The 14,498-nt window shown below is 40.2% G+C and overlaps 1 protein-coding gene and 1 pseudogene across 1 annotated transcript in view; one reads left to right on the top strand and one right to left on the bottom strand.

The window, feature by feature from the left end:
- SLC9A4 (solute carrier family 9 member A4) overlaps positions 1 to 11,388 on the bottom strand; it is a 53,307-nt gene extending 41,919 nt beyond the window's left edge. Inside the window, exons 1-2 of the mRNA XM_006920804.1 lie at positions 11,139 to 11,388; positions 5,547 to 6,010 (exon numbers count right to left, since the gene is read on the bottom strand). Coding sequence (XP_006920866.1) covers positions 5,547 to 6,010; positions 11,139 to 11,388 — 714 coding nt within the window. The remainder of the gene's footprint in view (positions 1 to 5,546; positions 6,011 to 11,138) is intronic.
- LOC112470094 lies at positions 10,450 to 10,568 on the top strand (annotated as a pseudogene).
- Positions 11,389 to 14,498: the final 3,110 nt, after the last annotated feature.

The following is a 14,498-nucleotide window of genomic DNA, read 5'->3' as shown; positions in this document are numbered from 1 at the left end:
CTGCATGCTGTCCCTTTACAAAATGAGGACAAGAATTTCATCCACCTTTGGTCATTAGGAGGCTCAAATAGGACAAGTACATACAGTGCCTGTCAAAGTGATTGTCCCTAGGTCTGAAATTTTAGTTTGCATCTTTCTATGACTGTTATTCACTCCATTCCTCAAGGATGGACTACAGCAGAAGCAAGAATGTCAAATGATGATATCACCCAGGGGGAAGAGAGAAAAACAGGAAACAAAAAGGCGGGGAGCAGAGAGGAGAGGGGAAGAGACAGTATGGAGTAGTGGTTAGGAGCAGACAGGTTCTGGAGCCAGGCCACCTGGTCAGATCCCGGCCTTGGCCCATTATGGACTTTTGGACCTTTTAGATGAGTTGGGGGAGGGAGAGTCGGGGAGGGATGAGAGGTTACAGAAAATTTGCTGTCTTCATCTTGCGGCTTATTCAGCAAATTGATCCAGAAAAAGCAAAAAGGAATATAAGAGCCATATGCCCATAATAAATGAGGTAGTTCCATATTTAAAGCCAACTGCCTATTAAGAGCAAGCCAACCACCGTGCCATGTCCAAGAACTGATGTAATAAAAAGATAACAGCCAGCAAAGATTGAGTACTCACTACATGCTGGGCACTCACTGTCTCACTGTACCAAGAGCTTAATATAGATTTTCCAGTGACCCTATGAGCTAATATCATCATCCTCAATTTTTCAGAAATGAGACACAAAGATAGTCAAACCATTTCTTGGAGCCACACATCGGAGTTGGCCAACCCAGCCGATTCTGATCTGGAGAAAGAACCCTGGCTTCACCGCTAACTGGACGTGAGCTCAGGGTCCCCATCTGCAACACATGGGATCTCTGCTGTCCCACCTAGCTCCATGAGTTAAAAATTCAAATGCTAGGAATAAAAGGAAAGAGACTGGAATGAGGCAGACCTCAGTACCTATGTTCAGTCTGTCATTGGCCAACCAGTATGTCCTCATATTCATTTTAACTTCCTTTGCCTTATTTTCTTCATCTGGGAAATAGGAGTATAAATTATTCCTCATAGTAAAATGTCAGGATTTAATGAAATAATAAGTATAAAGGCGACCTCATGGATTGCTGGGATATAGCAGCGGTTCCTCTCTTCCTGCTGTGATTTTTGCCATGAGCTTCAACTGGGGATACCACTTATTATTTTAAAGGGATTCGAGTTTTGTCTCTGTTCCTTTTGCCCACCATTAAGAGTATGTTCTGGTGATAAGAGTCATAACTTAAAGTATTCAGAAAGAAGAGAAATAAATGGGACAAGAGACCTGGAGAATCGGATTCATCTATATTATGACAGTTCTGGAGCAGCTTCTTCTCTTCAGTGAGAAGGCAACTCTTTAGCGGATAAAGGTTTATAGAGTTGTCACATGTAACCCACAAATCACAGGTCACTTTCTAGATGACTCAGACTTTCTGCTGAAACAGCATGCTTGTGACAGCTGCCCTTGAGAAGGCTCCTTCCTCAATGAAAGGGTGGGTTCAAGGTCCTTAGCTCAAAATATGACTGGACTGCATTAAATACCAGTTGCTTTCAAACTGCTTTCTAAATCTGGCCCTGGAGCTTCTCTGGTTTCACGAAGGGACACAGAAGTGCCCCGGCACACACTTAATACTCACTGTGCTGTGGGTGACCACAGAGTGACCCAAGAGTGAGGTGTGGGCAGGCTCCTGAGAGCCAACACAACAGTAGCTCTGCCCATTACAGGTCAGGGCAGTGCCCTCAAAGGATCCTCTGGTCACTTGAAAATTATAATTTTATTTTTAAATTATCGTTTAAAAAAATGTCCAAGTGAAAGCAATTCAACTTTGGGAAAGTCAAACAAATGTTGCTAGCAAAGAAACCCCAACCAGAAGCGGAGCTGCGATTGGCTATAGATGGAAAATCAAGACAAAATCCAGGGTGAGGTCAGATTCTCAAGTTCAAGGCAACACCAAAGAGGCAGCAGAGTCAAATGCTTTTATTAGTAATTAATAAAGACTATTTCTTGGCAAGAGTTTTTGGAGATTATATCATGGACTTCCCGATGAAGAAAGAGTGCATATTGTGAAAATGAATGAGTTGGTATTTATTTAGAAAGTCGCTTCTAGAATTCTCTAATAATTTATGAAGGAAAAGTTGAATAATTACCTCAGCATGGGCCACCAACAGGTGGCATGATGTTATAACAGATAAGCACTTGTAATGGCATTGCCAGTAGTGGGGGTCACAGTAAACAAGTACCCCCAAAGAATTCAGATATAAGTGAGATAACATTATGTCTGGGAGATAAACTGAAATGAATACACTATGGCTACCTTAGGAAATGGAGCCACCTTAGAAAATAGAATAGGTTCTCAGCTAAGAACACTCACTCTGTTGTAACAATGAAAACATCTAAAGAAAGAATGGGTTAGAGGAAGGAGACCTCAGAGACTAATCTAGCCCATTCTGAGGCCAGGTGTGCAGTCTTTGTTCTAGATGTATCATCATTTTAGGTCCAGATACATCGGCTTCTCTCAACCTAAAGGCAATCAACCGGTAGTTCTCAAATGGCAGCAGTTATCTGAAGAGCTCGTTAGAAACATAGATTCACAAGCTTCCCTCCCACAGAGTCTAGGCCAGTAGTAGGTCTGGGATAGATTTAGGACATCTGAATACTCATCAAGCCCTCTGAAGTACATGTCTTGAGGATCACACTCTCAGAAACTATAAACATCTAAATTCTATGGCAGTCTGGGGTCCAGGCTTCCCTAGAAACTTTCTGACAACTTGGCTTTTTGTGACACATACCGAGATCAAAAGTATGCGCAAGCCTGGTGACTCTTGTATCTCATTCAAGAGCTAGAGATTCTCATTATGAATAAATAAATTAACTTCTGACTTCAGGTGTGAGCCTCTTTCACCTGGCAAACCCACCTCAAATGTCTTGGATTTCTTTTCAAGAGCTTTTTCCCCCTCTATACAACACATTTTTGTACAGATAAAATATTGTATGCCAGATAAATTATTTAAGTTACAAGTAAATAATTAATTGTAAAGGGGGAAAATTTTTTAAACACGACATTTGCATGTCTTTTGGCTAGGCATAATCTTCAAAAGCAAATTATAAAACCCAGAGGCTATAAAAGTGTTTTAGTTAGGTTGGATTTTATAAAAATTTAAAACTTATATAGAATGATAGATATCATAATATAAGAAATTTAAGTGACAGAATGGGAGAAAATATTTTATTTTTATGCAATATTTAGAAGTTTCGAATTTGAATGATTTTAATGAGTTCCTTCAAGTCAATTGAAAATAAACAAGACAACTTCAAGAAAAATTGTCAAGATGCAATATTTGCCTACAATAATTGGGACATATTTATAAAAAAAATTTGTAGTTTATATGACATTCCAATTTAACTGGGTGTTCTGTATTGTTTTTAAGTCTGGAAATGCTAAAAGGATATGCATTTTCAATTTACAGCATGAGAGACATTAAGGATCCACAATCATTGAAAAGATGTTTAATATCATCATGCAAATGAAAACAAACATGAGTAATCCTTTTTTGTTCATTAAATTGGAAAACATTAAGAAAACACGTCCCTATTGACAGGATCCAAGGAAATATGCACTCAATACACTGTCTATGGAAATGTAAGCACAGAGAGACTTTCTGGAAAATCCAGTCAGCTGTGGTATAAGGACTAAAATTAAGGTCCAATATTCTGCGCTACCTTGACATTTGGTAAAACTTAGAGGGTCTTGAATGGCGTAACTGCAAGTTCCCTCCTCAATCTGACCCCATGGATAAAGGTCTCCTAACCAATAACCCTCAAGAGGATCAGGTGTGGTTCCTGCTTATCCCTGAGTAGTGGGTGTCGGTCCCCTGCCAGTCCATGCACTTATTCGAACAAGCCGATTGCATTATCCTCCACTACACCCTGCCCCGCCAGGCTATGACTGACAAATTATTACTAATCTCATCTGCCCAGTGGCACGTGGCACTCCCTAACCCTGGAGTGGGAATCCTATCCTCATCAGTTGATGAAGAGTAGGCGATTAAAACAAGAATCTTTCAAATCTTTAAATGTACCTACTTTGGAACACAGAAATTTCACTTCCTAGAATATATCTTATAAAAATACGAATGCAAAAAGAGGCCTGCAGAAACAAGAATACTTGTTGTGACGTTGTTTTTAAGTGAAAAGTTGGCAACAATCGGAATATTCATCCATCTGGAAATGGTTAAATAAATGATAGTAAATTTAATCTATGAAATATTGTGTATCAATTGAAAAGACCTAGAAAGAATTCTAAGACTTGTTAAAAGTAAGCAACACAAATAATATAATCTCACCCAATTTATGTAAGATAATATATATCTACATCAACGTCCATATATGTGTGCATGTAACAAGGACAGGGAGGGAGAATGCCAGACTCATCTCAGGGGTTGCCTCTTGCATAGAGGATGAGGGGAGGGGCAAATAGAGGCTTTCTTGTTTTTATGCTGTATGATTTTTCACTGTTTGATTCTTTTGCACTCCAAATACATTCCAGTATCAATTATGCAGTGTGATATAAATTCGAAATTAAGAAAAGTACATCAAAATACATATAAAATCTCATACGCTAACAAGTGGTGAAGGTTTGTAATAATGTAACGGAACTGAGCAATGGGATGGCTAGTACAGAATATTCTACCACCATCAGCCAAAGACATTTCTGGGCCTTAATGCTTGATTTAGCCTGTAAGTCCTTGACTTCTCTCCAGAAAGACTCCTGAGCAAAAATGCCTCTTTCATATTTTCCATGTGAGTCATGTAATTGAGACTAATGGACAAGTTAACACATTTTTGCAAATCCTGTCATCTCTCTCCCTACCCCTATCTTTTATTGAACTTTATCATTTAATGCAGCATGTTAAAAAAAATTAAAAGCATATAAAGGGAATGAGGGTGAGATCCCATGAATGAGAGAAAATAATACATAAGCTACTGCTTGTCTCAGTGTACAAACCCAGAAGAGATTTTAACAGTTTCTGCTTGCCAAGTAAAAAATTAAATTTAACTAGAGAATGAATCGTTCTCTCTTTTTTCTGCTCCTTAAGGAAGTTAGTGTTATTGAATGACAAGCATTGTAGGTGAGCAATTATGTACAGCAGGGGTCCCCAGACGCCAGACCAAGCTGCACAGGGCTGCACAGCAGGAGGTAAGCAGCCAATGTGCAAATGAAGCTTCATCTGTATTTGCAGCCGCTCCCCAGCGCTAGTATCACTGCTTCAGCACCATCTCAGATCCTCAGGCACTAGATGCTCATAGGAGCACCAGTCTCTGGTGTCAAAAAGGTTAGGAACCCCTGCTGTACAGAATACAGATCCTAAGAGAAGTCACCTAAACTTGGACCACACTGCATAGACGGCAACCAATCTCTATCCTGCTGTGCCCTAGTCCTGCTCAGCCTCCTCCATTAGCCCTAAGGGCAGACACCTGTCTCCAGCCCCACCTGGACCCTGGGCTCCTTGGGGATATATCATTGACACCTCACCACGGTAATGCCGTCATTGAGCAGGGCCTCCCCGAAGATCATCATATACAGCTGCTCATTCACACGTGCCTCCTCGAACACAGCCAGGACAGCCACCGGGTCCACCGCGGAGATCATGCTGCCGAAAACCAGGTTCTGAAGCAGGGTGACATCTCTGAGGCCAAAGGCCTCGATCTGGCAGATGAGGTAGAGGGAAAGGCCAATGCCGAAGGCGTTGGTCAGGGCCCCCAAGCCTGCCCACCAGAGGATGGAGCCAATGTTCTCAAAGAAAGGCCGGGTGGGCATGAAGTAACCACCTTCCAGGACGATGGGTGGAAGGAGATACAGGAAGTAGATGCTCGAATCCATGACTGGAGGCGATTTGTGGTCGGTGCCAAAAATGATGGCGCCCACCAGAACCCCAACAATGATGAGGAGGCAGCTCTCCGGCACGAGGCCCGGCAGTCGGTGGTAAAGGCGGAAGCCTGGGGAAGAGCAGAGAACCGCATTTACGTATGTGCTAATATCAGGGTCGGGCTGCCAAGAGTCCAGGAGATGCTGCACAGGAGGCCTCGTAAAGCCAAGCAGATGGAACCTTGGACAAATTGGCTGGCCCATCTGAGCCTTGGCATCCATCTGAGCCTCGGCACCCCTCTGCAGCAGAAACTGGAGGTGTTAATGGGGCTTTGCCCAAGTCCAAGTACTTAGCAGTCCATTCTACATCCTACTGCCAGGTGACTTTCCACACTGTGTGGACTGGATTGTTTTATTCTCCACCTACAACTCCGAAGGTATGCAACGTATCTCAAGGATTTCAAACTGAGGACATTTGTGAAGCACCCCCTGGGCCAGGACTAACATGCTGGGAAGAAGGACTGTGAAAAGATGGACCAAGCATGCTTTCTACTAGTCCAACTACTGACATTTTAGAAACAAGACATTAAAAAATAAGAAGACGAAAACAATATAACGTGTAAATATACAATGAAGCACATAATGAATATACTAGCAAATATGATAAGAGATTGGAGCACAGCAGGTCCCCGGGGGCTCTCTCCAAGTCAGTATTCCTCACACCTGTTCTATCTTTATACATCCTACATCACAACCACCCACGTGCCTTTTCGCCTGCCAGGCCACCTTTCTTGTCTTTATATACTGTTGTTGCTGCCTGGATCGTCCTTTTCTTCAACTTATTTTAGTCCTGTTCAATCTTTGAGGTTAAGCTTTTCTTCATCTCTTCCAAAAGAAATAACATCCCTTCTTGTGAATTATTATAACTGTACCTATCTAACAACAATCATCCCTTTCTACCATTTTTTTTGTGCATAACTTATCTCTCCCACTAAACTCCTCAAATGCAGGTAAAATGACAGACATCTCTCTGAGCAAGGTGTCTACGACATAACTGCTGGTCTGTTTCCTGAAAGAATCTCTAAGTGTATAAATGAATGAATGAACAGGTTAAATGTTCATCAGAGAAGATTTTACATGGGAACAGAAGTTAAACAAGTTGTTGGAGAATAATTAGGACTTACATAATTGGACAACAAAATTGTCCGTTTTAGAGAGAGAGCACTCCAAGAGAGAAAGAAGAGAGACAGGAATGCTCCTTCATAACTGCTACTCATTTTGAACTAGGAAGGTATGAAGCTTAAATGGACATTGTTAGTTTGAAGACCTCTTGTGTGATTTGTTGAAGGATTAAATTACACAAAGGGTGTCAAATTATCTCTGAGAAGTGGTCAAGTAAAAATGGCTTTCTATAGAGATAATATTAATGTAGGGAGGAGACAAGAGAATTAAAATGTTAATCAAGCCACAATTAGAGACTGCAATATGCTGATCAGCCCTGCAGCCAGGCCAGCAGTATACCTGCAGAACAAAGGAAGATTTCAACTGGGATTTGCTAACAACCCATTCCCCACACTTGTGGAGGGGAAACATGAACCAACAGAGTCTGTCCCTATGGCTGAACCCATTGGGGGACCTATGGATTAAAGGCTGGGAACTGCCAGCAGGCCTTTCACTCTACTTATTCTTATCTTTTCACAGCTACATGCTCTTCCCCTCACTGTATGTCCACATCAAAGGAAACGAGTTAATAAGTTTTTTAAACTATAACTCACAGAAACTGAAGAACGATATATAAACTGAATTCCCCGAACACTCAGGGTTCCTCTCAGTGCCACTGTCTCTCTCACTATCTCTCGCACTGTCTCTTTCACTGTCTCTCTCACTCTCTGCTTCTGAGAGACCACGCTCTGTCTGTGGAGTGCTATCCCTTTTCTAATAAACTTTCCTGTTGACTCTAACTTTGGCATGTGTGTTGAATTCTTTCTACACTCTCTGCCAAAAGACCCTCTTCTTCTCTCGGTACAGGGTTTGGTCTCTGCTCTGCCCTGCCCCCCCAAATTGCGGAAATTTGCCTTGTCCTGCATCAATATTGTCACTTCACTGCTGGAGTCTAACACCTTTCAGGCAACTGCATGGACAGTGAGAACATCCAAGTGATCTTATGCGGATCTTAAGTTTTCTTTTCCAAACAATGCTAGAGACGGTCCCTCCCCGACCACTCCCCACCCCACCCCCGCCATTCCTCTTCATAGTAATGGGTGAAATTGGTCTGGGAATCAGGAACTAAATCTGCCACTGACTAACCAGTCACTTTGTCTAAGTTCCGGTTTGTTCATCTGTGAAATTTTTTCTAAGATCTCTTTTTGATGCAAATAAAGATGTTTTCATGGAAAAGAAGCTTGCATTCTGTATCAGTAAACATCTCACTGCAGAAAGTATATATTTTATCTTGGTTTTATATTAGCAATAAACCTAGATTGTTACTTAGAAGTATTGGACGTGGCCAGACTCGGTGTGTCTGTAAGTTTATAGTATTGTAAGGACACTACTGTTCATAGAACTGCTGGTTTAAATGTTCTTGGTTTTCATGTTATTGTGATCCAATATACTTTAAAAAAAAGAAAATAACTTAAGTAGGTTATCAGCTGGGTTATACTTATTCAAATACAATTTTATATTCTCTAGTCTTAAAGAATTCAGATAATTTTTATATTGTATATGAAAGGAAGACCACGTCTATTAAATATATGCTATGTGCTAAGTACTGGGCTTGTACTTTTATGTACACATTCACCTGTTTTTTATATAACTTTAACACTTAAGGATCCATATATATTTTCCAGATTCTATGTTATAAAAAACTTGAATTAAATATAATTAATAGTCATTATTATTATTTAGTCTTTTATTCAGTCATTCTAGCAAGCCACATTTATTGAGCACCCGTGCAGTGTGTGGAAATGACTGTGGTCCCTGGCCTCAGAAGACTTAGTTTAACGGGGAAGACAGATGAATCTGGCACTGCCTGGTAGGCATTCTGACAGAAAAACAATTCTCCCCAAGCCTTTTTAAAACACCAACTACGCATGTTACAAAAGAACGATATTATAGAGCAAAGGTTATACAAAGTCACTAGAGACTTTCTTGTTTATCTTTTACTTTAGTTCCACTTTTTGGAACATTATAGAAGGATGTTTTTTGAATCACTTGGCAGAATGGAATGCAAGGGCCGGCTTTAACCATTAGGTGGAACTTTGTTATCTCATTGAGGCGCTTTAAGTTTCAGGCACTGGAACCATAAAATCTCAGAGTGACTGACTTCCTTGTCCACCACAGAAGGAGAGAAGAGATGTGAAATATGAAATGCAAGTAGCGTTTCCATTGACTGCGCCCTGCTTACAGGCACGAAGCCTCTCTCTGCTGCCACCATGTAGGTGCAGCTTGGCTTAAGGCAGGTGAACGTTGGCTCCATTTCATGAAACTCGATTCCTGGAAGCAGGACCAAACTGGGGAGACACTGAGGAATTTACCCAATGGGCTTCTCTTTTTTATTTTAAAAAATTCCCTGTGGCTAAAATAAGCACTGGAAAGACGAGATGAAGAAGAAGGGGGCTGGGGTGTTGGGGGTAGAGTTGTCATAAGGAAATGAAAAGAGCAGGACTCTAGAAGGAGGCCTTGTAGGCATGTGGTTTGGGACAGGGTCTCTTGATACTAATGACGCTCTGTTGTATTCACCTGCCTTCTACAGTGAATGGAGAAGTTCAAAGCTGTGGTCAAGGAAACCCACATGCTCTTTGGACGGCTGAAACTGAAAATTTGTAAGGAGACATTCGATGGCTCCCCATGCATGGCCTAGGGGAGAAAACCTATACTCAGCCTTGAACTCAAGGCCCTCCACTATTTGGTCAAAATCATCTCCCAACTCTTCCCCCAATACTCTTCCTGATTCAAAACTTGCTCCAGCCAGGTGGATCCCCTCAATGAATGTCAAATATAATTAATAATTAATACAGCAGTATCCCTGACACATGGGTAGTTAGATGAAAAGACCATAGTTCTGATGCCAAGGGGTTAACTGCCAGGTCTCATGGCTCAACCCATATTTCACACCCATCCTAGAGGAAAAATGTAAATGAGCCTTGCAATGCTTTATAGATTCCAATAAAGCAATTTATCTACTCAAGTAACAAATGTTGTTATACTTAACAATAGAGACAATTGTAACAGTTTTCCACTTTGGAATAAACTGGTTTTAAGGAGACAAGGGGCGGAGTTAGGGATTAAATGGTCACAGAGTATAAACCATCAGGTTGGTTATTGGTACAAAGAATCTTGCTTAGAATTTAATTCATTTGCTTGAATTCATTTTATTTCACAAAGAAAACCAGAAGTGCCCCACAGGCTTCATTTGACCCGGGTACAAATCAGTATTTTACTGAGAGATATCATCTCATATGCTCCCATATCCCGTTGCTGGGTGATATAAGAGTCATCTGTGATTGTCATGCTCCTTGCTTTCTGTCAATTTGAAGAGAGCACACGCCACTTGTAAAGAATCAACAATGGAGTCTACAGCCATGCCACCCTGAACAAGCCCGATTTCATCAGATCTCGGAAGCTAAGCAGGGTCAGGCTTGGTTAGTACTTGGATGGTAGACCACCAAGGAAGACCAGGTGCTATAGGCATAAAAAAAAATTAAAAAATTAAAACAAAACAAAACAAAACAAAAAACCAAGAGATTGTAAGCTGACAAGGTCCTTACAATCTCTGAGGCCAACCAAGGGTTGCCTCACCTTAAAAAAAAAAAAAAAAAAAACTATCAACTATGGGAGCCATTGATGAAGCCCCCGGTTACATGGCCAAGAACGAAGGAAGAATGTTTTACAGAAGAATCATTATGTGGTTTCTGAAATATCCAGTGGGCATCATTCTAAAGTCTATGTGCTTTACTCTATGGTATTTTTTTAAAAACATAGACCTTGAGATTTTTGCATGCCAAATAATGTCACATGGTTGTCATCCTAAAATGAAAAGAAATCAAAACAACTCAGGACCCAAAGGTATGCTCTTAAATTTCAAAGCATAATTCTGAAGCATTAAAAGTCTTTATAAAAAGCAGTTATGACTTTTCCTTGAGTTTAGGGAAGAGAATTTTTGATGTAATAGCAGTAACAGTTACAACCCACTCAGCTCCGCATATTCACATACAATATCTCACCTGGAGAACTCCCACAAGCAGGTGCTTGAAGACTTACCTATTTTTGCGAGGGATGCTAGAAGTATCCAGAGGGTGACCTCATAAGGAATTTGCACGTAGTCATAATCCAGTGCAAAAACAGATATCTCCTCATCTGGCTCTGAGCTGGCAGCAGCAAATCGGACATTATGTTCATGGTGAGCAGTGGCATTAGTGGATTCATTCAAATCAGAGGTAGCTTCAGAACACTTGAGGGCCACTAGCAAGAGCCACCAATTCCAAACACGAAAAGGCACCTGAGAACCCATGGCGCGGGCTTCTCCTACCCTGTGTGTTGTCGTGTGCCACACCTCTGAAGTGAGAAGGGTTTCCGGAGAGCAGTGGCATCCACCTGGTCAAAGATAACATACATACCATCTGTGGGTCATTCCAAGTAGAGTCTGAGTGTGTCATTGAGTTCCGAGTGACAATGTTTTCAAACCTTCTTTAAAAGATTTGTGTTCGGGCAACTCAGCTTCCAGCTCAAATAAAACCATTCAGTATACTTGTTGAAGACCACGGTGTTACCTGTGGGACCTGTATCCAATCATGGCTTGAAAAGGGAAAGAATATCTCTTCATTCAAGGCTGTTTCCTCACTTCTCTGCACACTGTTTTAATCTCGTGAGTGGAAATGAAAAAGAACACCATCCACATATCGTTGGACTCCCTCTAACCAGAAAGGAAAGCCTTCCCTCTGCACCAGAGCCCAGGAAGGAGCGACTTGTCCTGCACCTGCTCTCGCCCTTGTTTTGAATAGCCAAGGCTGCAGGTAGCTCTTGCACTTAATTATTTGCTCTGATTTGACTTTTGTAATGAAATGCTTCCTCCTGAGTGTTCTCTGTGGGTTCCATTGCTGACACCTAGTGGGCAACTGTGATAGGACACTTTGGCATGCTCAGTGATAAACTCTTAAGGCCACCATGTCATTGTCAACCAGGGCACTTTTGAGAGTTAAGAAAAGCTATCAATATATGCCAGGCCATAAGTGTAAACCAGGACAGGCACACTATGTCCTCTAGTGTCTATCAATGGGGGGTCGCAGGCGCAGAACACATTACTGGACTCTGTGAGCAACAATTCAAAGAAAGAATGAAATCCCAGTTCTCCATAAACTTTGTGTGGTATTGAAAGACACAATTTATCAGAAGAACAAGCTCCATGAAACAGATCTAAAAACTCAGTTTCAAAAATCTCTATGGTACATCTAAATTTTTCATTTTATGAATTTTGTTATTAAGATCTATTTGTTCAAAAGAAGCAATACAACAGAGTGTTTATGGAAGAATTTTGAGATGGAGTCTATGGATCTGGCCCGGTGACCTAGGCTAATTACCTTTCAAAGTGTCTTTATGTGAAAAGGAGAAGGATAATAATAGCTACCTCATCAAGTTGTTGGAAGTATAAATGACATAGAGCAGGCATACTATCTTGCACTTAATAAATGTTAATTTTTATTATTTCAACCACATTTCTAATTCTATATGAGAAATAAGAACTCTATTTCAATGATGGATAGCACTCCATAGAAAATGAGAATTACTATTCATCTTCACTATCTCAACACCTCTTCCATATCAAACTGCAGGATGATTTGTATTTTTTTCTTCGTTGACATGAGTGAGTGTAGATGATTCTCCCTCAACAAACTAAGTAAAGATATTGGGAAATCGAGGTAGGAATTGTTAAGGAGGGGCAGTATCTAGATGAAACTTCTTAGTAAGACAATAGAATCAAGAACTCATTTACAGATAAAACAAAGCCTTCTTTTATACACACCAAAACTACAACAAAGAAAAGAAAAAAAAGACAAGTTGGACTTCATCAAAATAGAATTTTTTTCCTCCAAACTATACTAATAAGGAATGAAAAAAACAAACAAACAAACAAACAAAAAAACCCAGCCCACCAAATGAAAAAAACAATTGTAAATCAAATATCTGATAAGGAACATATATCCTGGATACATAAAGATCTCTTACAACTCAATAATAAAAAAGATTACCCAATTAAAAAATGGGCAAAGAACCTGAAAAGACATGTTTCAAAAAAATGTACAAATGGTCAATAAGCATACGAAAAAAAAGGCTCAACATCATTAGTCATTAGGGAGATGCAAATCGAAACCATAATGAGATATCACTTCACAGTTACTGGAATGCTAAAATGGCAAACAAAGCAAATGAACAAACAAAAAGACAGATAATAACCAATCCTGCCAATAATGGCAAGAATGTAGTGCAACACTATAGAATGCTAGTGGAAAGCTAAAATGGTACGATTTGGCTGTTTCTCAAAATATTAAACAGAAAAACTACATGACCCAACAATTCCACTCCTGCCTCAAAAACCTGTATATGATTTTTTTTAGCAGCATCATTTGTAACAGCCAAAAAGTGGAAACAACTCAAGTGTCCGTCACTTGTTGAATAGATAAATAAAATGTTGAATAGCCATCCAATGAAATGATGTGCTGATACATGCTACAACATGGATGAACTTGAAAACATTATGCTAAGTTATGTTAAGTGAAAGGAGCCAGTCACAAAAGACCACCTTTCATAAGACTATATTGATGTGACAAGTCCGAAATAACAAATCTGTAGAAACAGAAAGTAGACTAGCTGTTGCCTAGGCCCCTGGTGAGAGGAGAATGGAGGGAGAGGGATGGAGAGTGACTATTCCTGGTCATGAGGTTTTCTTTGGGTCGATAAAATATTCTAAATTCATGGTTAAGGCTGCATGATTCAATGAATATATTACAAACCTTTGAATTGTACACTTTAAGAGGGTGAATCATATAGTATTTAAATGGGTGAATCATACAGTATTATACTTCAATAAAGCTGTTTGAAAGACTAGGGTGTGAGTCAGAAAAGGGGGGTCATTTGTTATGACTCAGTGATAGCTTCATAAATTGATTGCTTGGTCACATGGGATATCTTCCAGAAAGCTACATGGAATCGCCATGCTTTACAAAATCTATGAGAAATGGGAAGAAAGAGAAAAGAGAGTCCTTCTCATCTATCTGTTATTGGTCTGCATTTGCCCCTCAGAACACTAACTCCCTTATACAGTTACCAGATATCTGCTGGGAAGCTAAATCTTACACCTTGCACTATAAGGCTTCATGTTGGCCTGGAAGTAGAAGAAGCCACAGTCTCCTTGGGTCCAGCCAAGCTGAGAAAAATGGAGAGCTTGAGCCTGAAGGAGCCCTTGATAATGCTGGAGCAGAAGACAGTAGAGACGCTGCAATTTATCATAGAATAATGAAAGAAAGAAAGAAAGAAAGAAAGAAAGAAAGAAAGAAAGAAAGAAAGAAAGAAAGAAAGAAAGAAAGAAAGAAAGAAAGAAAGAAAGAAAGAAAGAAAGAAAGAAAG

Source organism: Pteropus alecto, unplaced genomic scaffold (genome assembly GCF_000325575.1).
Source record: "Pteropus alecto unplaced genomic scaffold, ASM32557v1 scaffold288, whole genome shotgun sequence".
Taxonomy (NCBI): domain Eukaryota; kingdom Metazoa; phylum Chordata; class Mammalia; order Chiroptera; family Pteropodidae; genus Pteropus; species Pteropus alecto.
Note: the sequence above shows the minus strand (reverse complement) of the source record. Positions and strands in the feature narration are given on the sequence as shown.